This window comes from Spermophilus citellus (assembly GCF_964194105.1).
Source record: "Spermophilus citellus genome assembly, chromosome: 3".
NCBI lineage: Eukaryota > Metazoa > Chordata > Mammalia > Rodentia > Sciuridae > Spermophilus > Spermophilus citellus.
The window spans coordinates 48,849,418-48,875,127 of record NC_138184.1 but is presented as its reverse complement, the minus strand read 5'-3'; the positions used below and the strand labels follow the sequence as shown (position 1 = coordinate 48,875,127).

Genomic DNA, 25,710 nt, shown 5'->3' with positions numbered 1-25,710 from the left:
CCTCCAGTGTTAGGCTGGAGAAAATATTCCATAAAAGCTTGAACAAAGGACTCCCTCCCAGGGAACCAGGCCTGTGCTCAGTTCTTCCTCTCCTTTCCAACATCTCCCATCCCACAGCAAAAGCCCATAGAACTCCAAGCTTAAGAGGCCTATAGCAGGGCCCCATCACTCCGGAGCCCAGTGACATTCTCTTCTGCAGGACAAGAACTCTCTTCAGACTTTTTCTGCTGCCTAGAAACCTTGTCTACCCAGCATATTCGAGGGCAAGTCTGACCAGCAGGGTTCGAGCAGGAATTTCAGCCTCAAACATACAAGGGCAAAATTCCTAGGAATAAAAGGTAGAGATGAAGCCACTCTTAGGCCTGTGTTCAACTTTTTGTATTTTGCTGCTTGACGCTGGTGAAACATGGGCCAAAGACATATCCTTTGCCATCCTCTGCAGTCATCTTACCTTTATCATGGGCACAGTCATCTCTGCTATGTCATGTCGTCAAGAATAAATGAAGCCGGCAGCACTGGTGCACACCTGTGATCCCAGTAGCTTGAGAGGCTGAGGCAGGAGGATCTCAAGTTTAAAGCCAGCTTCAGCAACTTAATGAGGCGCTAAGCAACTCGGTGAGACCCCATCTCTAAATAAAATAAAAAAATAGGGCTGGGGATGTGGTTCACTGGTCGAATGCCCCTGAGTTCAATCCCCAGTCCCCCCCCCAAAATAAAATAAAATAAAATAAATAAGACAAAGTATATCAATGAGTGTTTAGCAAATGTTGTGACATTTAGTAAGCACTCAAAAATTTATCATAACTATTTTTGTTAAAATTACAAAAAATGAGATAGTCTTGAATACTTGTGGCTGGGAAATGAGTTCACTAATATGAAGAAAAAAAAGGTTACAAAATGGTATTTGGAGAGTGCCCCCACCTCTGAGAGGTGGATTTCTGGTGGATTTATTTTATTCTCTTTGCTTGACCATATTTTCCTTTTCTTTTTCAGTGCTGGGATTGGGACCTAAAGGGCCTCTACCACTAAATTACATCCTCAGCTCTTTTTATTTTTTTATTTTGAGACAGAGTCTTGCTAAGCTGCTGAGGCTGACCTCAAACTTGCAATCCCTCCTGCCTTGGCCTTCCCGGTAGCTGGGATTACAAGTGTGTACCACCACACCCAGCTTGATTACACTTTCTAACATGAACATACTACTCCTGAATGGATTGATGGTGGATATGGAGATTTAGCACTTTAAAAAGGAAAAACTTAGCCAGAGGGCATGAAGGCACCCCATATGCATGCTCCCTGTTGTAGGCTTTCCTATGTGATACTAAATATGTCCTCCCTTGGATTTTGGCAGGATTTTTTACCCAGATCTCCACCTTGGCTGATGTGCAGGAAAATGTCATGGAGTACCTCCATGTGCTCAGCAGGCCCAAAGTCATAGACCAAGAGCATGACGTGGTGTGGACCGAAGCTTACATCGACAGCACCGTGAGTTCTTGGGCCCTGGGAATGAGGCTGGGGTTGACCTTCATCTCACCATTAGAGAGTTCTCCTGTGTTCGTTTCAGAGAAGAGCAATTGTATCATTCTTCCTCATTTATGGGGTTTGATGACATCTTCCACGTTTGGATACACGGTTTGTGTTGTTTGCCTTGGCAAGAAAGGTTGGTGACCAATGTCTTGAGAATGTGACATGTGCTTCTAAAGGTGTCTGATCAGTTCAGACAAGTCACTTTTTGGCGTGTGTCCTTTCTTGTTCACCAATCCCCCTCCTTTCTGCAAAGATTCGAAGCACGTTCTTAGATTCAGCCCTCGTTACATGTGAGGCCCAGGCCTGGCAATACATCTTTAGGTCTCAATTGGAAGGCGAATGCAGTTGGTTCCAAAAATAAACCAGAGCTACCACAGAGGTCGAAGTCACGTCTTCTTCCTGAGATGAAGCATCGCCGTGTGAGCTCTGATCAGGAGCTCATTCAAAAGCTGAATTCCAGGCAGAAGATGGTGAGGCTAAAGGAGCTTAACGTGAGGGACTTTGCTCCTTGGCCACTCTTCTTGTTATTTCAGGGTGATTTTTCACAGGGATGATGAGTCAGATGGAAGAGGCATTTTTCAATTGCTGATTGTAAACCTTCTGGCAGGACCCCTCTGCTGTCATTTTTGTTGGGATTAACATCACATTAATCACTGTAACCCAGACACAGCTGTCCTTGGAGGGATCTTGATGGCTGCCAAGGACCAGCTTTTCTCTCCCTGGGATGTTGTGTTCCTGCCACATTTCTGATAGCTGCAGACAAATCAAGGGCAGGAACAGTGTATGGGAACCCATGTTGGGGATACCTCGACCCCAGCCAGGCCACAGCAGCTTAGCTACCTCAGACATACAGTAGGACCTCTGAGATAAGGGTGTCTCCTGGTCAAGAAGGTGCACCCCTTCCCCAAGGAGAGGCACCTGGCCCCAGGTAAATGTAGAGTACCCCTTTGGTATCTGGGGATTTCTTGAACTCTTATCAGTTTGAGAGTCTAATCCTAGTTTGATTTTGAATCAGAAACAAAATAGTTAGGCTATCCTATTTGTGGTGGCCCTGTATCACCGATAGTGACAACAACAGCAGCAGTGATAGTTTTCCTCTTGTTTGCTGTGATCGACTAAGCCAGAAAAATCCGGAAGGAAGAGGAATACAGCTGACCAGTACTGAAGCAATTGGTTTTATTGTGAACCATTGGTTTTATATGTAAACCCAGTGTCAGATTGGTCATTCTATTTATCAATATAAATATTTTATGTTATAACATGATGTGAACAAGCATTATGGTACTAGGATCTAGAGAGACAGACATCAGTAGAATAGAAGGTCCAAACACTGACGGAACTACATACAGGGATTTAGTGTATGATAAAGCCAGCATCTCAGATCAATGGGGCTATGATGGGCTTTGCAATAAATAAACGTCTTTGTGGAAATTGGGTAACCATTTAAAGAAAAAGAAAATTAATTCTGATATTCACAGCTTATCCAGGAAAGAAATCCTGAGATAAATGCTAAAAAATTAAACCATACAAGCACCAGAAGAAAACCTGGGTGAATTCCTTTGTGCCCTCAATTTGGGAAAAGGCTTCTACCCAAGATTCCTGAATCTAGAGGCAAGAAGAAGAAGGATTAATTTTGACTATTTAAAACAAAAACAAAACGAAACACAAAAGCAACTTTGGCAAGTCAAAACATGCCTTAGGGTATCTAAGCAAAGTGAAAAGGGGAACATATTTGCAACATGGAAGAATTAAAAATCCAATTATATAAAGAACTTTAAAAAATTGATGGGGAACCCCGAATATTATCATAGAAAAAAATGAGCAAAAGACAATTCACAAAAGACAAAAGATAATAAAAATGGTATTTAAACATTTGAAAAACTACATAACTTCATTCACAGTAAGAAAAATAAAAAATTACACTATAGTAAAATACTATTTCTCACCTTCAGACTGATAGAAATTAAAAACTTATTGATGCATTGTGTTGGTGAGGCTGTGGGGTAGAGAGGCTTTAGTACATGGTATAGTATAGAATGGGGCATTTGGGGGGAGGAATTTTCATTTGCCCTTTGTCCCGGAAAATTCTACTCAGAATTAACCTTGACGATGAACCTCTAACAATATAAAACATACATACAGACAGATTTGTTCATTGAAGAATTGCTTGTCATTTCCACATATTGGAAGCTACCTAAATGTTCAAACATATAAGATGGATTAGATAAACTGAAAGCTACACCTAGTGGAGTCAGTGTTAAAACCAAGAGTGAGAATGGTCTCCATTGGTTCATATGGAATGATTTCCAGGATACGTTGCTAAGTAGATGGAGTAAAATGCCCAAGTAAGTATAGCAGGCTACCTTTTGTATAAGAAAGAGGAGTAAATAAGAAGATATATATATATATATATATATATATATATATATATATATATATATATATATCTCAGAAAGATAGGCAGGATAAATCAGAAACCAACAGAATTAGTCACATACAAGACAGTGGTAGGGAGCTAGGTGTGGTGGTGCACACCTGTAATCCCAGCAACTCAGGAAGCTGAGGCAGGAGGCTTGCGAGTTCAAAGCCAGCCTCAGAAACTCAGGAGAACTTGTCTCCAAATAAAATATTTTAAAAAAAAATGGCTGGGAATGTGGCTCAGTGGTTCAGAACCTCTACATTCAATCCCTGGGACAAAAAGAAGAAGAAGGAGGAGGAGGAGGAGGAGGAGGAGGAGGAGGAGGAGGAGGAGGAGGAGGAGAAGTGGGAGGGGTACAGAAGGAAAGGAATTGGGAAAGAATTGACACAGGTCTGAATGTATTTTTTGCCATTATTGTGGGGGAGTGTAATGGAAATTGAGTCCAGAGGCACTGAACCACTGAGTTAAACTCCTAGTCCTTTTAAAATTTTGATACAGTGTCTCACCAAGTTTCTGAGGTTCTTGCTAAGCTGCTGAGACTGGCCTTGAATTTGTGATCTGCCTACCTCAATCTCCTGGGTTTCTGGGATTACACATGTGTACTCCCACCTCTGGCTTAATTTTGACATTTGAAAGCATGTGTTCTGTGCATTCAAAAATTAAAATTAGATAGCAAGAACAAAGGAAAATCTAAAAATTAAATGCAAATAAGACCACAAATGCCACTATATTTCAATTGAATAACAAAGTTAACCAGAAAAAGGGGGAAAAAGAGAAACCAAAACAAAACAAAAAACTAACTTTTAGAATTAATCTTTGATATGTAGTAATAGACAATATTAAATTCCAGTGTCTCAGACATCTTGAATAAAGTACATCCACTGTCTACCCCTCAATCAATGGAGGACAAAACAAACTGCAAATAAATTTAAACTTCTTTTGGCTTCTTTTGTAGTAATATGGGTTTAGCAATTCTGGATCCTCTTTCATGAGCATTTTGAGATTGAACAACTGTGGAAATGAGTAAAGACAAGGCAGATGGTTCCCATGAGATTAGACTGGATCGAAGGTTTTAGAGTGAAATCCCAACTCTGTCCGTTGGAAGGAGCCAGAAGCCATGGCACCCAACTAGCAATGAACTCATCCGAGACCCAGATTATACTTCACTAAAGGGAACCAGGATTCTTCAGAGAAACTACTAATGCCAGGGCTTGATTAGGTAAAGTGCAACTTGCCCCCACAAAAAATAAAAAAAAAATTAAAAAAAGACTGGAGCATTTTGCAACAGAAGCTAAGGATATCCTGAAAATAATGTGGTCATGTCAAAAGGACATGGCAGACAGAGGAATCATCATAAAGGGACTCTCGTTGCTCACATCTGGGACAAGCTACACCTCATAATGAAGAATGACAACAATGGATTATAACTTGTTGAATAAAATAGAAATGGATGTGCTCTTACTGATAATAGGTAAATAAAATTCAAACAGATGAAACAAATGGAGAATTGAATGGGAAAGAACACGGTGCGACATGCCATCCAGAGTTAGAAAATCGAGAGTTAGAAAATCACCATTTTGTAACCATTTTAGCAAAATCTAATTTAGGGCAAAGGTTATCAATGGATGGTAAATCTAGGGGGAGCATTTGATGATGAGCAGGATATTTTGGGGGGGTCTCAAAGAGCTTTCCTAGAGATTTTGTGTTAACTGTGGGGGTGAGGGTGTACAGTAGGATCCTGTCTACACTGTCTAGCATAGTATATAGTGGGAGAATCCTGACAACATCTTGAGCAGGTCATCAAAATTAGCATCAGTAATGAGAAGCAGATGCCATCCTACACCTGCAGAGAAGGATGTGTCTGTCATTCGTATATGATATTCTGGCTAAAGAGATAGGACCTGAGGCTCCTGCTGAACATAAAGCTCATAAGGAAGTAAAGCTTCATATTAATTCAGTGTCTTGCTTGAGATTATGTTAATCACTGAACTCAATTATTGTATTGATTTAATTATATACATGCCTGGGTTTATATGGGGGGCAATTATTAGAGAGGGAGAAACCACTACTACTCAAGCTTTTCCACTAAACAGTCTCTGACAGCAAAAGTCGAGGCCAATGGTCAGGGGTCATAAGAGCTGCCTCTGAGCTCTTGTGTTTTGGTAAAACCTTTATATGAAATTTATAGTCTATGTCATAATCACCTTTACTTACTTTAAGATAAAATAATGTTTTAAGGGGCTCCTTATTGAGTACAGTTGGTAAGCCAAGGTGACAAAGCTCATTTATCTTACCTCTCCAAGAACCCTTTGATGTTCATAAAGGTTACACCTGAGATTCTGGTTACCCCCAAAATAGCATGGTCGCTGTGCATTCCAAGCATCTGTTGTTGTCTCTTGGCCAATAGAACTGACAGATAAGTCCCTGGGTAGAATTTCCTGAGAGTCTTTCTCATTTCTGTAAAGTTGAGAAGCACATTGGGTTCATGGGGATGTGTGAGGGTCCTTCCTCCTCTGTACCGACCTATGGGTAAGGAGAAGGCTGCTCCAATGGCTGCTTCTCACCAGGAAGTCACAATCTCTACAAAGTTTCCCTCTGGGCCTGGGTTCTACAGGACCCCTCCACCTATCTATCATCATCTGGTTTGGGGTCAGAATAGGAGATTAAGACTTGAGCTTGTCACTGTCCTGACTCATACAGGATTGTCCCAAACAAACTTTGCCCTAATGTGACCCATCTTGCAAAAAGAAGAGATTGGAGTGCCTAACATTGAAGCTGGTGGCCAATCCTGTTATAGTTTGGATGTGAGGTTCCTCCCTAAAGGCTCAAGTGTGAGACAGTGCAAGAAGGTTTGGGGGAGAAATGATTGGGTTATGAAAGCCTTAACCCATTCAGTGAATTAACCCCCTGATGGGATTAACTGAATGGTAATTGAAGGCAGGTGGGATGTGGTTGGAGGAGATAGGGTATTGGGGGCATTCCTTTGGGGTATATCCAGAGAGTCTAGAGTCTCTCTCTGCTTCTTAATCTTCATGTGAGCTGCTTCCCTCTGCCACACTCTTTTGCCATGATGTTCTGCCTCACCTCGAGCCCCTAGGAAAGGAGCCTGCTGTCTATGGACAGAGACCTCTGAAATGCTTCCCTCTGCCACACTCTTTTGCCATGATGTTCTGCCTCACCTCGAGCCCCTAGGAAAGGAGCCTGCTGTCTATGGACAGAGACCTCTGAAACCGTGAGCCCCCTAGATAAACTCTTCCCCCTCTATAATTGTTCCGGTCATTAGGTCTTTTAGTCACAGCAGTGAAAAAACTGAGTAAAACAAACTTCATTTTAATAATCTGGTTTTATTGGTAACTTTGGATTTGTTTTTATATTTAGACACCTACCTTAGATTGTGAGCTAACAGTACTGATTTTAGAGTTAAAACAAAAGCCTAGGTTTGAGATGCACATCTATTCTGTGTCTCGGGGCTGGGGATGTGGCTCAAGCGGTAGCGCGCTCGCCTGGCATGCGTGAGGCCTGGGTTCGATCCTCAGCACCACATACAAACAAAGATGTTGTCCGCTGAAAACTAAAAAAAAAAAAAAAAGATATTCTGTGTCGGCTCTGTCACCTGAAGCTACTCACTTCACATCTGTGTTGTTCTCTGCATTATAAAATCGGGATGAAACCTGCCTTCCAGAATTGCCTCAAAGAGCCGAACATCTATAAATGGTGATAAAGCAATAAATACTACCTATAATTATTTCCCAACTTCTGGAAATCTAGTGTGAATTTATGTTCTTGGCTATGGGTAGTTTTTAAACAGACTCTCCTTTTTGGGGTTAGTATCTGTTTCCTGTCCTGTTGTTTCTTGATAGCTTCCCAGAGCTCTATGCTCCAGGAGGGAAAATGGTCTTCCCAGACACAAAATGGAGGGCCACTATTGGGTCTGAGAGTTGTGATTTTTAGCTAGGACCACAGACACACTCACCATCACCAGAGAGCTCTGTTTATTCTCCATGGCCAGTTAATCAGTCGGCCCTGCTCTAGACAATACAGAGTGTTATCTCAAGGGTCTAGAGTCTCAGTATGGATGGCTGAACCTTAGCTAGTGGCTTGCAGGTCGTTACGAGTTGACTCCTTATTTTATAGGGAGACCACTCAGAAAACACTCAGAGTCCGAATTTGAAACCAATTAGAGAGCTTTATTTACCTGGCCAGGGACTGTCACCCCTTGAAATTGATGCTCTATGGGAGAACAGCAATTTCATGGCCACATCTTGGTTTTCTTTTCTTTTTTTTTTTTCTTTTTTTTTTTTTTTTTTTTTGTGGTGCTGGGGATTGAACCCAGGGTTTTGTGCATGCTAGGCAAGCACTCTACCAACTGAGCTATGTCTTCAGCCCCCCACATCCTGGGTTTAAGCAAGTGTTAGACAACCGTGGAGCAGGTGGTCAGCTGGGGCGAGAATCTACTTCAAAGTCATATAGGTCACCAAGACCACCATATCCTGGGTTGAGTACATTTTGTGGGGTTCAAAGTACAGAAGACAATATATTTTTGGAATTTAGCAGCAAATAGTTTTCATCTTGTTTTCTCAGAAATGGGTCCTGCAGCTGTCTCTTCACGAGAGCATTAACAGAAAAACTAAGGTGGAATCTAGAACAGCTGAGATGGAGTCCCTATAGCCATACCTGTTTGCTCATGTAGCCATAGTGACTCCATCCTTTCTACTCCAGCAAGGAGGGAACTGTTACAAGTGATCAGGTAGTGTTGCCACAGAAATTGCTTTACATAACCAGTATTAGTAACTTATTTAATGCTTACTTAAGACTCTAGTTAAACTTATGGCCTACACACACATATTTACCTATCGTTTCTGTTATCTTACTTATCAAAATCTTATTACTATGGTCTATAACCTATACCTAAAACAGATTGTATTGATCAGTTCATTCCACAACACCTGCAGGCTTCCTCTGCAGTACAGAATTCTCTTCCCAGCTCTCTCAGATTGTTGGCAGAATTCAGTTCCCTGAAGTTGAGGACCAAGGTCTCATCTTCTTACTCACTGGGAACCACTCACTGGAAATCCCGATTACCTGCATTTCCTTACTGTGTGGCCCCTAGACATAGTCATGAAATGCTGTTTGCTTTCTAGACTAGCCAATGTGTCTCTCTAGGGTGATTCACCTTCTTTTAAAGGTTTCTTCCATCAGGTGAGACCTAACTGGCCTAATCTCTCTTTTCATTAACTTGAAGTCAGCTGATTAGTAATCTAATTATTCGAGCAGTATCCCATGTACCCTGAAGGGGAAGGGATTTTATGGGAATGTACCTGTTGGAGCAGAAATAGTGATGGCCATTTTAGAATGCTGTGTACCACCACAGCTTCTGTCCCTGTGCTCTGGTTAAGAGAGATAAGACCAGAAGAAGATGCACCCATACCTCCTCCTGCAAACTCTCTGTCCAGTTGGATGCAGTGGCAGATCACAAGTTGAAAACCAGCCTCAGCAACTTAGTGAGGCCCTAAGCAACATAGTAAGACCCTGTTTCAAAATAAGAAATAATGCCGGGTACAGTGGTGCATGCCTGTAATCCCAGTGGCTCGGGAGACTGAGGAAGGAGGATTGCAAGTTCAAATTCAGCCTCAGCAATTTAGTGAGCTGCTAAGCAACTCAGTGAGACCCCATCTCTAAACAAAATACAAAAAGGGGCTGGGTGATTTGGCTCAGTGGTTAAGTCTCCCTGGCCTCAATCACTGGTACGAAAACCAAACAAAAAGAGAGAAAACCCCACCTCTTTGTTCAGATAAAGTTTTAGAGCATCTGTGTCCATACTAGCTCATAATGTTTCTGCTCATCCCTGATGTTTTCAGAAGTCTGGATCTCTTCCTTACATTGTAGTCTGAAATTGTTTTTGATTTCTTTAGAATCAGAAGACCTATGATGCTACTGATTTCTTTCTACCAAATACTAAGGAAGTAGAACACTTGATCCCTTAAGTTTGCTTAATTTGATGTTTAGTCTTCTTTCTCCTTAATTATCTGGGTAGTTAAGGCAAAAGGGATTCCTGCTTGTTTGACTCGTCAGTTATTATCGTTGAATCTAGCAGCAACAAATATAATCATGTAATTGATTTAAGACTTCAATGAATAGATTAAAAGGACCTATGAGTACAGAACTCTTTTTTTATTAATTATATAATGATTCATACTGTTCTAGGTCTGGACAAGTTCAACAAAAAGCTGAACTGTGAACAGAAGCTGAATTTGGATTCTTGCACATGAGAGTCAAAAGCTGCTTTGGATCAAGCCTGGTTCTAGAATCAGACAAAACTTCCTTTTAGGGCCCATCCTCCTGGCCTATTGCTACCAGTCTGTTAGAATATTCTGTTTCTGGCTTGCCTATTCTATTTCAATTTGCTTTCCTGGTGAAGACCAAATAAATGAATTAATGTTAACAACATTAATTATGTTTAATCTAATAAGATCTCATGTATGAATTTACAAAACAGCAAACACCAGCATTCTGAAATTCATAGCCTTCTTATCCGAATACAAGTCATGCACAGTCATTATCTCTTAGGTGCAGAGCAAAAGAAATCATTAACAATGGAATTTGTTCCATTTGGTAAGCAAATGACTTGTGCTGTGGCGGTTGGGACTCAATCAGCTTGGGATTACTACCCCGACTTGCTTTGCAGGATACAAGCATTATCTAACCCAGGAAGCATCCACAGCCTGATCAACCCCCTCCAGGGGAGGTTTGCACAGACCACAGTGACACACAGAAGGGAAGCAAAGAAATCTTTTAGAAACAGTAGGAATGTGACCATTTAAAATAATGAGAATTCATTACCAAGCCCCGCTGCCCCTCCCATTTGCTAGTAATGCATTTCGGGAGGCAATTTGTAGGAACTTCCAAACCAATTTAGTTGCATTTGCAAATTGGACGTGTATTCCCTCCTCCTCACCCCCCCCCCCCCCCCGCCCAAGTCTAAACTTGGAGAAAATGCTTTGCATTTGATAAATGGTACATTTGCTTCGGTTTCCCATCCAGGCATGGCACCTGAGCCATTTAGGAGTCATTTGGGTGATTGTGTTAAGCTACAACCTCATACAGCCTAGAAACAATTACTCACGGGGCTGAAGGCCTGGGAAGCAATGTTGCTGGAGCTTGGAGACTGAATGTACAGTGTTATTCCTAGACACCGCTGCATATCAAAGAAGTTGCCATCTTCAAAGCAAAAAGACACACGTAAAGAGAAACACAAACAGTCCTGCTGGGTTTGGAACAGATAATGCCATCGGCATTACATGGCATGGCAGAAACTGATTATGTTGGGACCTCTATTTCATAGCAGATGGGTTCATTAAATTTAATAGCCTCCAGAGCCTTTAGAAACCGTGTTAAAAACATGTGGAGCATGCTGTGATACTTCACTTCTGGCCCCACAGTCATTATAACTCTGGCACAGACTATAAATATTACAGTACTTTATTTCCATTGAAACAGATTACTATTATAATTACTTATATTTTGCCAGGAGAGGCTGATGCTAAAAATATGAGTGTCTTCCTGATTTGGGGTACCAGTTACATCCATGCAAATGTTTTCCTCTTCCATTTGCTGCTAGATTTCTCTATTAAATGATTTTTTAAAATCCTGAGCTCAACCTTTTTTTTTCTGTTCTCCTCAGTGTTAGTGTTACAAAACTACAAACCAATGGTATAAAAATACTATCAATAGAAACGATGTTATAACACTCTATATGGATGACTGTGTAGTAGTGCAAAAGCTTAGGGCTAAATATTAAAGAGATTTAGGGGTTTTGGGATTATTGTTTCCACTTTTGTGTTTCTGTGACGTTCAATGATTCTGTTCTCTGCCATAGAGAATTGGGTGAGACCCATAAGCCCCAGATTGTTCAGTATTCTTTGTCTACAAGGGGTAACTCCTAACTCAAAGTAGCAAAAGTCAAAAAGAGTATTATTGACTCTTAGAAGCAGGATGTCTTTGTAGTTCTGTCTTGAGGCAAGGCTAGACTGAATTCCATACTCCTTATTTTATTGGTACCAAAGATTGAACCCAGGGTGGTTAACCACTTAACCACATTCCCAGCCCTTTTTTAAAATAAATTTATTTAGACACCAGACCTCACTAAGTTGCTTAGGGCCTTGCAAAGTTTCTGAGGCTGGTTTTGAACTTGTGATCCTCCTGCCTCAGCCTCCCAAGCCTCTGGGATTACAGGTGTGCACTGCACCCAGCTTGATTCCATATTTTTTTGACTTGTTCCTTGTTACTAGTTGACTTTATTTCCAGGCAGGCACTCTTTATATTGCCTCTACTGTCCCCTGACTTTCATTTATGTTTATAAGCCCTTTCTCTTTCAGCATATATACCAAGTTGATGATAGAGAGGACTGTTTGGTTCACATCCCCATGCTGAGAGTGAGATGGGATACTAATTGATGGGCTGATTCTCACTAAAGTAGGACAAAACCGGTCCCCAAGGAAATTGATGCAGGGAGAATTGAGAAGTATAGAGTCCTTCACAGAACTTGTCTGTAGGAGTCAAAACCATCCATGCCCAAGAGATCATGTGTCATGTCAGCACAGTGTTCTTTATGCTATCATATTTTCAAGCAAAGGATCCCGTTTTCTGGTCAAATGTTTCCATGGATCCTTAGTGCATAAAATTCAGAGAAGCAGACTATTGTGGTAGATATTGGGGAAAGGGATCATGGAACCCCATTTGCTTCACTACCTCCTGAGGGCCCAGGGAGGCTCTGAAGCACTTCTCGGCTCCTTCTTGTCACTGCAGATCCTTGGTGGTATTCCACATCCTCACAGGTCAATCTCTCTTAATGGCAGTGTGGGAATGTGCTACTGGGGATTGTGTGCTGTACCCTTGTGTTTACATCAAGGTTGGGTCCAGTTAGGAAAGATAATTATGGGAGTTGGGAGCTTATGTCACTGGTGGTATTAGAAAGTCAGGTTCAAAAGGCTACTCTAATAATAATAATTATTATTATTATTATTATTATTATTAGGTACCAGGGATTGAACCAATGGGCACTCAACCACTGAGCCACATCCCCAGCCCTTTTTCATATTTTATTTAGAAACAGATTCTCAATGAATTGTTTAAGTTGCTGAAGCTGGTTTGAACTACTCTCGATCCTCCTGCCTCAGCCTACCAAACTGCTGGAATTACAAGCATGTGTCACCACGCCTGGCTATGTTAGTGTTTTATAATATCTCTGCCTTATATTTTGCTGTTGCTTCAGGTCATTTAAAATGTACTTATATCACCTCCTAGAAAACACAAGCTCTAGGAAAAGGGGAACCCACTCGAACTAGGAGAGATTGATTGGGTGGATACAGGGGCACCTCAGCGGGGAGAGGGAGTAGAAGGAGTAGGCAATTGCTAAGAGCAAATGATCCCTCTCTTTGTTCTTTCTTTCTGGAGCCACACTGTCTCAAGCATCTGCTGTAATTTTTAAATTCTTTACAAAACAGGTCAGTCATGTGTAAAACATGGTTTCCTAGCCAGGTGCAGTGGCACACACCTGTAATCCCTTGGTGGTATTCAAGAGGCTGAGGCAGAAGGATCACAAGTTCAAAGCCAACCTCAGCAACTCAAGTGAAGCCCTCAGCAACTCAGCAAGGCCCTATCTCTAAATAAAATACAAAAACAGGGCTGGGGATGTGGCTTAGTGGTTAAGCGCCCCTGGGTTCAATCCCTGGTGCAAAAAAAAAAAAAGTGGTTTCCTCCAGGTCCTGGCCTTTTGTGATGTCTGGTTCAAACCCGACAGAGATGAACTCTATATATCTGAATTTACATTTCTGAGCAAATCATATACTGTGGCCGATAGTTCCACTGAGGCCTGAAGTCTACTTATCTAATCAGCTGTGTTTCAGGAAGGATCACATGATAGAAATAGATCAGACAGGAATGTCCATAACTGTTTCTGTAAGAAAGATGTATGGATAAGAGACAGTGCTTGGAATCTGAAGGAGCTGGCATTTCTAGACCTTTGTTTTTCTGGGCAAGCTTCTGCAAATTGCAGCTCAAATAGGCTCTAGCATTAATCTTCAGGAGCATATCTTCTCACCTGTTCTTTGAGGTCAAAGCCTCTTTTTAGCCCAAGTTTTCAAAACAAGTGAGCCCCTGACCCCACCCCATTCTTCTACCCGCCTTGACTTTCCTCCATATACCATCCTGGCTGCATGGGTGGTAGGAACCCCTCTCCCTGTGCCTTCAGAAAATTAAGGGAGGTATATTGGCCTCTACAACCAAATCTGTATTGCTTTTTTTTCCTCTTCATGGCCCAGATATTTGGGCAGCTTAGATTCTTAGAGCTGATTCTCATGCTTTGACATGATTTTGATAGAAATGAACACATTCCTCTTATTACCAGCATGAAGAACAATTAAAATAATCCCAGGGAATCAGCCTGTGGTTTGATGGAAGCTGCCAGTTTCCCTTCTCTTGTGGTACACAAGATTTTTCTCCATGTGAACTATTCAAGTCTTTTATTCCAAAAGAATTGATGTGCCAAGTATAAGTGTATCATCTCGGAGGCCAAAGCTCAAAGATGTTGTGGACAAGATTGTTTCACCTGCCTTAGGGTCTTAACCTGATTCTGTTTACAAGTTTCCTTTGTCTGCTCTTGTCTTGGTGGCTTTCAGAGCCACTCATGAATGGTATGGCAATCAGGGGCACCTTCCAACCATATTCTGCTGGTGATGTGCACTCTCATTAGATGTCCAAACCAAACATGATGCTCAGTGCCAGTTCCTCAGGGAAAATTCTCTCTTGTTCTGAACAAAAAGAGGAAAAATATGGACAGCAGTTTATTCGGGGAAAGGGAACATGTTTTCAAATCAATGCCCATTATGCTTAATGAGATAACCTGGAATAGCAACATCTTTTCAGTGTTGGAACAGACTATTAAATACTCTTGTCATTGATTGCTTCTCTGAAGGGATCAAATGAAAAGTGACCCGAGGTGAAGCAAGAATAGGGTATTCACCTCACAGCCTGCTTCTCTCTGTCTGAGCCCACTGTTAAAGCAGCATTTGCTTCCACATGAAGGGTCCTTCCTTTAAGAAAGACAGGGTTCAAGCATACCTTTTATTAGTGAATCTCCCCTGGTATTCCAATGGATAGAATCAAATCAATGGGAAGCACTGTCCTTATACTTTATCAGGGCAGGGTCATGGTGAGATCAAATTAGATTATTTTTTTTCTTCTCTGCCTCTGAAAAGCATTAGAAAACCTAGTTTGAAAGAGCTTTATAAACACTTGAACTATTTTTTGGGAAGTGGAGTATTGGGGATTGAACCCAGGGACACTTGATCACTGAGCTACATTCCAAGCCCCTTTTATATATAATTTAGAGACAAAGTCTTACTGAGTTGCTCAGAGCCTCGCTAAGTTGCTGAGGTTGGCTTTGAACTTGATCCTCCTGCCTCAGCCTCCCTAGCTAATGGGATTACAGGCATGCACCACTGCTCCCTGCAGTTGAGCTATTTTTAATGTCAACTTATAAATTAGAGGATAATTAAAGTATGGTACGATAACCACTGGGTCAAAACCTTCCAGGGGGTCCTAAGTCCCAAGCATTTGAAGCAGTTGATAACCAGACTCCATATTGCTTCTTTCAACATGGCCTTTCTTCATTCCATGCTCCCGTTCAGCTTGGAACTCGTCACATATTCATGTGGTCTCAAGAACCAACCTGATGTTCTCTCTTACCTAGACCACTGCACGTGCTGCTCCTGCTTTGAGAAACAGTGTCTTCCTCTCATCCCATCTGGAAGGCTCTATGCTTATCCTATGCTCTCCGTGTCATTATCATCTCCACACAGATGCTTCCTGACTTCCTCAGATGGACCCCAATTAAGTGCCTCCCCCCTCTTTAAAAATTATTTTCTTGTTTATTTTTTTACCAAGAATAATATAAGTTGTTATAATGTAAGGCGAAGTCTTGTTGTAACCCTAGAACCTAGAACTGTGTCTGCCACATGGTTGGTACTTAGTGTGAACTCACAGAAGCTAAGCAAGCAACCCAGGCTTCACCTCGCCTTCTGTCTCTGTTAGCTACTTTCTAAGGTTTATTTCTCCTGCTCTCCTTTACACTTTTCCTACAATTATACAACAAGACCCAAGAATCAGAGAAGTAACCAAGAATACTGGCTACGAGGCCAATCATGGCACCAAGAACAGTGTCCAAAATCTTTCATGTTTGTCCTTCCTTTTATAAACTTAGCTGAGTGATCAAGTTCAGGTCTGAAGCAACTGATTTGTATGGTTGCCAGCTTTATCCACTGAGTAGCAGTCACTGTTGTTAGATAGAAGAACAGGGAAAACTTCAGGAATGAACCAGATATCTGCAACACTCTTTCTCTATGCATTATTGTTATATGCAATATGTTGGGAAATGGTTGATTGCTTAAGGCATATTGTTTATACTATAGTACTTGGGTCTGATGGAAAGGTTCCTAACAGTGGTTTTCTTGCTAAAGATATGGTTTATGGATGAAGTGTGGAATGTGATTTTTTTCTTTTTCCTGGTAGGGCATCATCGTAATTTACGTAGACTCCAAAGAAACTTGATATTGGGAGAGGCCAGGAAAAATACTTAGATCCATGAAGCTTCTTTAACATTAGCACTCAGTTCTCCACCAAAAAATATAAATGCTATCTGCTTCTAATTACCGTCCTTATTCAGGCTCAGCCAATTACGCTGGGTCAGATTGGAAAGAAAAATTCCCATAAAGTCTGATATCATGATAGAATGGTAGTGCGTTTCCTGAAGAAGATGCTAAGCAATCCTTAATGAATTAATGTTTTGATTTTTGCAACAGAATACTAAGGGACCCAGGCTAGGGTGAAATCATAGAATTTTGGCAGCTGTCTGCCATCTTAGCACTTGACAATCTGCTTCTTATTTAGTTTTCTGTTATGTAAAGCATAGAATTCTCAAGTTAGGAAATATCGATCACTGCATGACAATGCATAGGAAACAAAACTGTATTGTGTTAAAAAAACTTGGAAAAATGAGATTACTGACTATTTTGTTATTAAAATGTGTGGGCTTTTTTTTTTTTTAGAAAGAACTGTGGTTTTGTTAAACACAAGTTATTTAAAGGTTAAAATAATCTTAATTTTAGCTATTAATATGATTAAGAACAGATTTTTCAACCAAGAACAACTGAATGCAAACAAGAACAAACTTGGAAAGGAAAATTGGTGGCTGGGAATGCAGAAACACATTGAGAGAGGGCTGTGCCTTGGACACAGTACACACATTCACGGCAGCCTCTGCTATATTGGCAGAGATGTACATTTTTGTAAGGTCTAGTGATTTCCCCAGACTTCATGGAATCTAGATTGAATTTGTCAATTTCCCATTTCTCTTGCGATGATAAACCAACATAAGGCTGAATGTACGGACTCTGTGGTTCTCTTATGGAGATAGACTATATTCCCTCTCTGCCAGCTGGGCAGCCAACCAGTGTGCCTACTCTTTAGCCATCATTGTTTTAGTGGCCTTTGTGGAACCAGATGTAGGATGACCTTGTTATCTATTGACCAGATATCTATTATGCTCAGGGTCCAGTCCCTATACTGGGCACTAGGGTGTCATAATTTTCAGTTTTAAAAAATGCAGCTTAAGTTCCTGCAGTGATCAATCAAAGCCAATTAGGTAATTTATAATTGTTAAGTAATTTGGGGCTATTCTTTGCATCAGCCAGCATTTAGCTACAAGGTTCTAATTATTCCCCTTACAATCTTATTACCAGGCCATCATGAAAGAAGTCCCAGGCCAATTCTGCCATCAATACAGACATGTATGAGCAAGCATACACAAAAGCCACATGCTCTGAAAACTCCCAAATCCCAGTCCTTTCTTCTATTCAAGGTTCTGATGACACCTTGCATCAGAGCAGATGGATTACTGGCAAAAGTGTGTTTACCTTCTATTTGGACCCTGGTGACCTACAGGCCTGAGTCAACAGCTGAAAGCAACATTATTTAAAAATCAGTCCTGGGCACTATTTTCAAAGAGAGAGCTCCCAAAGTCCTTATGTAGGTTCATTCAGAGAAAGGCAAGACCCCTACAATATATTGAACCCGTATAGATTGGACACCTCCAATTTTACCCATTGGAATTCATTTCTACTGTCTGTTATGGTTGTTAACAACCTCTGGTGTTGGTCAGAAATGAAGCCTTTTGATTAAATAGTAGTGGTAAAGTATATTCCTGATGAGGGCAATGGACCACCTCTGAGATAAAGATTAAAATTAGCACCTACTCTTCTGTCACACTGTCTATACTGAAGCATTCTACAGTAAATTGCATACCAATATCAGTGCTATTATGTACTCTCAAGATTTCTTTTGTCGTGTGTAAAATGGGAATAATAATGGTCCTGATCTCATTGAGTTGTGAAGATGTAAGAAAGATAATGTTGCTCAGCATCCTGCCCAGCACGTAGCAAGCTCTTGATAAATGCTAATCATTATCATCTAACAATCCGGAATAACAATGTTATTTTGTTGTTTCATACACAGAGTCTTGGGGAAGGAATTCTGCATTTCTTTCATTTTAGGCAGGCCAAATTCTGACACTCTCCAAAAGAAAAGGTAAAAGACTGGACCATGTATGTATCTTTCTTCCCAGGCAGAAAGTCATCCAGAGTCACCTTCCCTCTTGGCCCCTGAAGTCCTCTGATCCAGGGGGTGTGTCTACCTTTAGCTGCCTGCAAGTTCCATGCCAGGATCAGGACTGAAGAAAAACTAAACATCAAACAAAGGTTTAAGGATGTCATCGCCCCTTGTTATCTTGGGAGTCATTATGGCTATAGCATTTGGAAATGACTACAGTAAGGAGTAATTACAATGCCAGAATGTATTAGAATGACAGTGGAATGTATTTTGACATATCATACATACATGGAATATAACTTCCTATTCTTGTGGTTGTACATGATGCAGAATTTCACTGGTTGTGTATTTATATATGAACATAGGACAATCATGTCCAATTTATTCTACTTTCTTTCCCACTCCCTTCCTCCCTTCCTTCCTCCCACTCCTCCCATCCCTTTAATGTGAATCAGCATCTGAATATCAGAGAGAATATTTAGCTTTTGGTTTTGGGGGATTGGCTTATTTCACTTAACGCAATAGTCTCTGGTTCTATCTATTTACTGGCAAATGCCGTAATTTCATTCTTCCTTATGGCTCGGTAACATTCCATTGTGTATATATACCATATTTTCTTTATCCATTCATTAATTGAAGGGCAACCTAGGTTGGTTCTATAGTTTAGCTATTGTGAGTTGATCTGCTGTAAATATTGTCATGGATGTGACACTTAATGTGCTGAATTTAAGTCCTTTGGGTATAGGCCAAAGAGTGAGACAACTGGGTCAAATGGTGGTTCCATTCCACGTTTCCTGAGGAATTTCCATACTGCTTTCCAGAAAGGCTGCACCAATTTGCAGTCTCATGAGTGATATACGAATGAACATTTCCCCCCACATCCTTGCCAACATTTATTATTACTTGCATTCTTGATAATTGCCATTAGGATGGGAGTGAGATGAAATCTCAGGGTAGTTTTAATTTTGTGCTCCTAATCTTGGGCTGTGTCCAGCAGGTTGGGACCAGGAGGCTTTGGAGGAAAAGCCGAGCCATGGAAATTGATGGTGCCCTTCAGAAGCATCCTTCCCCACCAGTGCAGTCAGGTGGGCCCCACCTGAACAGCACTGTTAGGATAACTGGGGTGCTAAGAGCTACCATCATGGACTAGGTAAAGTGCACCCCAGGGTGGGTGCTCTTTAAGGATGGGTCCTATTAAGTTCACTTTACAAATGATATAGCAGAAGCTTAGGGAGACTGAGGAATTTGTCCAAGGAGTTGGGGTAATGAGTGGCACGAATGGAACTCAATTCCAGGTCATCTGCATGAGTGTGAGACTGCTCTTGGGTTTTATGTCACAATTGGCGGGTCTCCCACATACACAGGTTTGCTCTGATAGGGAGCAAACCCATACATACACTGCTTACTTGAGGTGCACAGTCTGGAGAATGCCAGATTGTGGGGCGGGGGGGGGGAGTAGAAATGTGGTTTCTATTCTCACAAGCCTGAGTGATATCATTTCTACTTAATTTTGAAAAACTCCCACAGTGCCTGCCTTAAGAGATGAAGACACTGGAGCCCAACTTGTCTTGAATTATGTTCCCCATAGCCTTGGCAACCCAAGATAGGAAACGTTAAATTTGGCAGCATGGATCTCTTACATGGAGCATTCTCTGTGCTATATTAAATGACAGAAGGAAAACTCGGCTCATCACACTCGTAAAAGAAACCCCAGCATTCCTGGGTTTAAATCTCAAAGTCATAACAATTCTATTTGATGGGCCTTTAAATATCCTGGAATTTGCATTTTGAATGTGTTAGACATCACAAAAGGATTTTTATGGTGTTATCACAGCAAACACTGTAATCACATCCTATAATTTGTATAACTCCAACTGCTGTCACTATGTCAGAAATCATATGCTATTCCTGATACACATAGTTTTCTTTCCTGAAGGAAATTGAGGATCCTGAATCTAACTCACTAGGGGCTTTTTAATGACTTTTTATGGTAAGTCTGGCTACCTCCATGAGCAGTCCGACAAGTCAAGCAGGGGGTCAACAAGTTGGTGAAGACTTCAGAGGCTCAGTTGAACAAGCCAAGGTGACCTGAAGACAGGCCAGGACAGGGAGATAAAAAAAGACCTATGTAGACATTTCTCAAAATAAGACCAGGTTCATGAAAAAAATGCTCAGTATCACTAATCATCAGGGACATACAAATCAAAATCATGATGAGATTTCACCCCTTTGAGCTAGAATGACTGTTGTCAAACAGATGAACCATAACAAGGATTGGCGAAGATATAAAGAAAAGGGAGCCCGTATGTGCTGTTGGTGGGAATGTAAATTACTAGAGCCATTATGGAAAACAGTATGGAGATTCCTTAGAAAGTTAAAAATAGAATTATATGATGCAGCAATCCTACTGGGGGGGGTAAATATCCAAAGGAAATGAAACCAGTAAGTTGGAGTAATATCTGCACTCCGGTGTTCATTGTAGTACTATTCACAAGAGCCAAGAAATGGAAATAACCCACATATCTATTAAATGATGAATGAATAAAGAAAATGTGGTATGTCTACATCATGAGATACTATTCAGCCATGAAAAAGAATGAAATCTAGTCGTGAAAAGATGGATGGAACTTGAGATCATCATGTTAAATGAAATAAGACAGGCATACCAAGACAAGTAGCACATAATCTCGCTCATATGGGAAATATAAAAACGTTGATCATATAGTAATTGAAGAGTAGCATGGTGATTTCCAGTGGCTGGGAAGAGGAGAGTAGTGAGGGGGGAAAAGTTGAGCAATGGGTACTAGGTTATAATTATAGAGGAACAAGAAGTTCTGGTGTGCTGTAGTATAGCAGGGTGACTCAGATAGTGATAAGGTATTGTATATTTCAGAAAGCTAGAAGAAAGGATTTTGAAACTTTTGCCATAAAGAATTGATGAATGTATGAGAAAAAAGTAGGTTTAACCTGATCTAAACATTACATGATAAATACATGTCTCAAATATCATATGGTATTCCATTGATATGTCCAGTTTTAATGCATAAGTTTAAAATGAATTTAAAAAGTAGTAGTAGTAGTAGTAATAGAAAAACCTCAGAACTGGATCAGGATGAACAGTCAGGAAATCCTTGCCTCATACATTAACGCTGGTATCTGGGGCTCACCCATGTCCCAGGACATTGTCCAGTTCATCTGGGGGGCACCTTTGCATATGATGCTTCAAATGGGGTCTGTAGGAAACAGTGACATTCTTAGACATTTCTTAACTAAACTCTGGCTTGTTTATTTTTTTCAGGGGGTACCAGGGATTAAACCCAGGTGCACTTAACCACTTAGCCCCATCCCCAGCCCTGTTTTGGATTTTATTTAGAGACAGGGTCTCACTGAGTTACTTAGGGCCTGACTAAGTTGCTGAGGCTGGCTTTGAACTCACAATCCTCCTGCCTCAGCCTCCTGAGCCACTGGGATTATAGACATGCGCACTGAACCTGGATGACTGACCTCTGTTTTCCCCTCACATTATGAACTTATGTTATCATTGCTCAGAAAAGATGAGAAAATTTAATCTCTTCTCTTGTGCTCAATAATTTCCAAATGTTCAACTCTAAATCAGCCCTGTATTCAAGACTAACCACTGGTATTCCTCAGGGAAATGATTTGGGGCTGTTAGGATACAGAACAAGAGAACTGAATGGAATTGTTCTATGAAGAGTATGGGACCAATGGAAAAAATTCAGATTTTCCCCCTCTGAGAGAAGAAGGAACAGTAAACCAAGCAACTAGGGAATGACAATGTGGCAGCACGTTTTCAAGACTGAGCGAGTTCTTATTCAGTTTTTGCTATTTGCTCTGCTACAATGGAAACACCTGCATCTTGCCAAAAGTCCACTACATTTTCCCAAAGTCCTTGAAGATTGTTTTTTTTTTTTTTTTTTTTTGGGAGGGGGGGAAGCCTGGGAAAGCTCTAGTTCTGTACATCTCTGCGTTCTTGGGCAGGGAGGTGGAAGTGTGCATTTAGGATGTTGAAGATGTTCAGGAGCAGAACAAATTTCAGCAAGAGCAGAACCGAGGCTGGCTGGAGGCCTGAAAGCACCCTCCTTCCCCAGAGTCCCCGCAGCCACCAGCAGAACCATGGAGCTTCCTTCTGCGTGGGCTGGGTTGATTAAAGTTAAGTCTCACTGTCAGGATATCCCGGCCAAAAAAACGTGTTTCTACTAGAAGTGGAATAAATTTTCAAACGTGGAAAAAGCATCAGGAGATGTCACTTTGGGTTTCCTCTTCTACTGTGTTACATAACATCTGCTCCTTGGCTTCTCCCAATGAAGAAGGGAAGGGTTAGTGTAGATGGGGAGATGTACAAATCTATGAAATGCACCAGCCATGTGTGCATTTCAAGGAGCCTGTGGTTTCTCCCATCAAAACTTGATCACGGTAGAATGAGTGAGTTCTTATTCAGTTTTTGCTATTTGCTCTGCTACAATGGAAACACCTGCATCTTGCCAAAAGAACTTTCCTCTATTCATATGTGAATACACGACCAGTGAAGCTCTGCATCGTGTACAACCATAAGAATGGGAAGTTAGACTCCATGTATGTGTGATATGTCAAAATACACTCTACTGTCATGTATAACTAAAAAGAGCAAATTTCTTAAGAAGCAGAAAAAAAACAAAGAAAAATTAATAAATTAATTCTATCAAGACCCTTTAGGTGCCTTGGTATCCTTCTTGGAGAGGCGAGGCTCTCTTCCAAGCCTTCACCCGTTGGTGTAACCCTGTCCCTCTGGTCTGTAGCCAAAATAGGTTCGATGTCAAAAAAAACTTAGACCTTCCAGTCTTCCAATTTTCATTATAAGATACTCCAGCTTTTTAGATCTGATGGACATTTTTTCCAACGCCTCCTAGCTTCACTGTTGGAGGCTCCTGGAATTTGTCCCATGAGTGGTCCTTTTTCCTGGCTAACATCTGTAATGGATCAATAAATTTGATTTCAGACAAAAAAAAAACCAATTGTTTATGCATGAGTATGAATTTCCTTGATAGAGGAGTCCACCATTCCCCAAAATATTATGAATGACTGGTTAGATCTCTTAGGTTTAGTCTAAGAGACTGGCTTGTCTTTTTGTTGTGCTATAAACTGCTTCTCGTCACCTACCTGAATGACAAGCAAAACACATGCATCATTGGCTATCGGAACTTTCAGAAGCAAGCCAGCCCACATGCAGATCATACACTGCCTATCTTATTGTACATCAAAGATGTCCTGTGAGTTAACAGAAAGTCAGGCCCACTGAAGACAGCCATGGTTGGTGCCAAGGAAGAGTAGCCCAGAACCCTCTTTGTGAGACACCTACACCATTGCGTTGGAAACACAAGTCCTATTCATTCCCGTTTCAAAATACATCTCCAGTCTTTCCCCTTCTTGTCATTTGCACTGTACCATCCACCCCATTTATCAAATTAAAACCCCCTCCTGAATCTCCAAATAGAAAAGGGTCACCTGTCACCCTTTCCTAGAACCACATCTTGTTCTCCATTACAGCTCATTATCACATTATCTCTTGGCCTCCTTTTAAAATCATGTTTCTAAGTTTTGCACACCGATGGCCATATTTCTTTTAATCATAATATTCCCGGTACCCAATATCAAACAGCAGAATGGATGAATGAATGGTAAAATAGTCTCCACTTGGCCAGTTATTATTTTATTCTTCTATAGTTGCATTGATTTGCTTAGTATTTATATGTTCCTTCAAGTCTTTTAAGTACTGTCTTCTTTGGGGACCTTCACTGCTTCCCTTCCATGGCCCCGTTATAATATTCAATGATTATCTTTACTCTGTGTATCTCCAGTTTTGTAGCATTCCAGGACAGTCATGCCTAAGTCTCTTATGTCTACAACTCTTGCCTAGCCCAGGGGACAATGCTTTAGATATTTAGTAGGTTAAAAAAATAGCAAAGAATGATATTATTAGTTCTAATAGGTTTAAAACTGGAAAAATATGAATGCCATGACTTCACCGAGGTGACAGACAGTGTAGAATTTCACATCCATCTGATTCATCCATGATTTAAAAAGAAAAAAAAAGCAACCAATTTTACATGTGGAATTTTGAAAAAGGGAACACATATAGTGACACCTCCCAGAGTCTGTATCTGATTTATCTTTGCATGTGGCCTACATACTCAAGACTCAAATTCATCGTGTGACTGAGTGAATAAGTTTATGAATGTATGGCTTAAACTTGCTCTCTTTTATTATGTTTGATTTTCACATTTTCCATCATGCAGATATGGAAGCTACGAAGGACTCCGTAGTGGTTACTCATTAATTTCACTTAGCAACAAAAAAGAAAGATGAAAACAACCAAATTTTCCATTCCCACACATTTCAGAACTTCTGTCTTCTGGTGGGTGTTTCCCTGTACACAGAGACTTGAGTGCATTTGCAGTATTCACAACACATTTAATGACAATTGCCTTGAGTTTCAGAGCAATTGAATTCCGAAACAGCTCATTTGAGTTAGATATGGATAACAAGCCATCAAGGTAACAATGCAGACTGATTCTGTTGGTTTAAGCCATCTTATCTGCTCAAACTCATTGCTTCATAAAACCTTTCAAAGCCCTGTCATATATTAACTCAGGGAACTACTAGGATTTTCTTTTCTTTTTAATCTAGATCACTAGGAACCTTTCCTTTTCTCTTAAAAATATGAGCCACAAGCACAATTGATTTCTATGCATTAAATTGGAAGGTAGCTATTGTAGTGAAGGAAAAAAAATTATTTCATCTACTCTCTTAGGTTATTAACAGGGGTGTGTGAATTAACTGATTTAAAAAAAACAGATTAATAGGGAAAAGGTTTATTTCATATGCATATGGGGGCCTCATAGAAGTAACAGGACAAAGAAAAGGGGGTGATTAATTGTGGAGATGTGAATATATGGGGAAACTAGTGAGTGACCAGGGCTATTTAGTAAGGTTTGCTAAAGAGACCCAAGACCATGTTGTCTTCAGCTCAAAATAATCCATAGACCAAAGTGATGCATTTGGGGGTAGCATATTCTGAACCCCTTTACTTTTTATTTTCTTACTTTTTT

General features: G+C 40.7%; 1 protein-coding gene across 2 annotated transcripts in view; it reads left to right on the top strand.

The window, feature by feature from the left end:
• CACNA2D3 (calcium voltage-gated channel auxiliary subunit alpha2delta 3) overlaps positions 1–25,710 on the top strand; it is an 890,062-nt gene that overhangs the window by 580,858 nt on the left and 283,494 nt on the right. For both annotated transcript variants that reach the window (XR_014021224.1, XM_081287674.1), the window contains exon 13: positions 1,349–1,482. Coding sequence is in view for 1 of the 2 variants with exons in the window: in XM_081287674.1 (XP_081143800.1) it covers positions 1,349–1,482 (134 nt within the window). In the remaining variant the exon portion in view is untranslated. The remainder of the gene's footprint in view (positions 1–1,348; positions 1,483–25,710) is intronic.